Here is a 1,876-nt window from a genome sequence, read left to right as displayed (position 1 = left end):
AAATATGAAACTATGTTTGTATTTGAAATAAAATCTTTTATTAAAAAAAAAAATGCATACACTTAGCAAAGCAATATATCATTATAATCTGTAATCTGAAATTAAAAGTCAGGGTTGAGCTTGAGACAAATCTATAGTATAAGAATACGTAATTAATTTAGTTATATTCATATGTTTATTCTATTTATCTTTAAAATTTGTTGACTACTTTAGAAATATTTAGAAATCACTTCAGATATATGATTTTCTTCATTTGTCCGTTTTTAATCTGAGCAACAAACAGACCGTCATTTGTATCTGTACACAATCCATGGGGTTTACTCAGTCCGCAGTCTAAGTAACGGAGGAACTGTCCATCCTGGTCTATGATGTGGACACAGTAATTCTCTAAATCAGCTGTGAGGATGTGACTCTGACTGTCTGATATGATTCCTAGTGGATAGAATGGTTTGTTTTTGGAGCAGGAATACGTCCAGTGTACCTGAATCTTAGTTTCCCGGCCTGATTGACCACAACTACTGCTCTAGCTCCATAGTCAGACACACAGATATCCAGGTTTCTGTTCTCTGTTATGTAACTACCAAATGAATAGAGAGGTTTACCCTTATCATCAAACTGAATGATTTGTTTCTCTGTGGAGCTAGAGAAACGGACAACCGTTGATTGTTTGTTATCATCATTGTTCAAGATAACCAGGAAATCACCAGAGAAGGTACCACAAACACCGCAAGGTTTCCAGTTCTGTAGTGTGAACATCTCCTCTATTTTCTCATTCTTCACAATGTTCACACTTCTATCCCAATAATCAGTATAAACAAGATCTTCACTTTTTGTAACTGCTATGTCGTATGGCTCGTGTCTTGACTTGGTTGTGATTGACTTGAGTAGTGATCCGTGATTGATGCTGTAGAGTTTCATGGTGTTGTCACCTCCACTTGTCCAGATTTCTTCATCACTCAGACAGGCCACATTGTAAAGCCCTCCATACTCAGTGTCTATGATGGTGACAGTCTCTGGTTCATGAAGCAGCTGTTTGACTAGAGGAGAGGATCCAACTTCTGTTCTCTTCTCTGGTAAAGGAGACAATGCAGCTTCTACATGTAACAAACCATGTGCTGTAACAGTTCTTATGCTGTAACCATGCTCATCGGCTGTTATTGTTGTCGGAATAATTTTTCCACACACATTAGAGATCTGTTTCTGTACAGAAGGGAATGAAAATGTTGCCATTGTTACGTTTAATTTAGACGGAAGTTTCCTGTATTTCTTCTGGTCTAATTGGAAGTTTAACACTTCAAAAATATCTGTAGAATCTATTAATATGTATAGAGAAATAATATCATCATTTATCTTCGTGGTGCATGTCTGTATGTTTGATAAATGTGTCTTTAGAGTTTCATTGTCTTTCTTTTTCATCTCATCCACTTCAGCTTTAAGTTTCTTGACAAGTTCGTCAATTTCTCTGTGCAAGTCCTCTCCATGTTTTGTAATGGCTGTTGAGAGTTTTTCATATTTCATGTCTATTTGACTTAGTGTATTTTGTATATCATCTGCTATGTCCTGGTAAGTTGGATAGATGGATTCCTCCAATTCATGAATTTCAATCTGGATGTCTGCCCTCTTCTTGGAAACGATGTCTTTTAGAAAGTGGACATCATGATCTTTATGTTTTTTGGAGACAATACAAGCGGAGCAAATCGGAATATCGCATTCCCTACAATGCAATTCACAACTGTTATTCGCGTGAATTTTACATCTAGGATAAAAAAGAGTTGATTTCCTGGCCTGAAATTTGATGACGTTGTGGTTCTTTGATTCATCAGAAATCATATGTTTTCCTACGCAAGCTGTACACAGGTTGACAAGACACGTATCA

At 36.5% G+C, this 1,876-nt stretch overlaps 1 protein-coding gene across 1 annotated transcript; it reads right to left on the bottom strand.

Moving 5' to 3' along the window:
- Positions 1-432: 432 nt before the first annotated feature.
- LOC134260174 (uncharacterized) lies at positions 433-1,230 on the bottom strand. The gene has a single exon (XM_062742761.1). The coding sequence runs from the start codon at positions 1,228-1,230 to the stop codon at positions 433-435; it is 798 nt and encodes a 265-aa protein (XP_062598745.1).
- Between the last annotated feature and the right edge of the window lie 646 nt (positions 1,231-1,876).

Source organism: Saccostrea cucullata, unplaced genomic scaffold (assembly GCF_032062105.1).
Source record: "Saccostrea cucullata isolate Sc308-1 unplaced genomic scaffold, CSIRO_AGI_Scuc_v1 ctg12595, whole genome shotgun sequence".
Lineage (NCBI taxonomy): Eukaryota > Metazoa > Mollusca > Bivalvia > Ostreida > Ostreidae > Saccostrea > Saccostrea cuccullata.
Note: the sequence above shows the minus strand (reverse complement) of the source record. Positions and strands in the feature narration are given on the sequence as shown.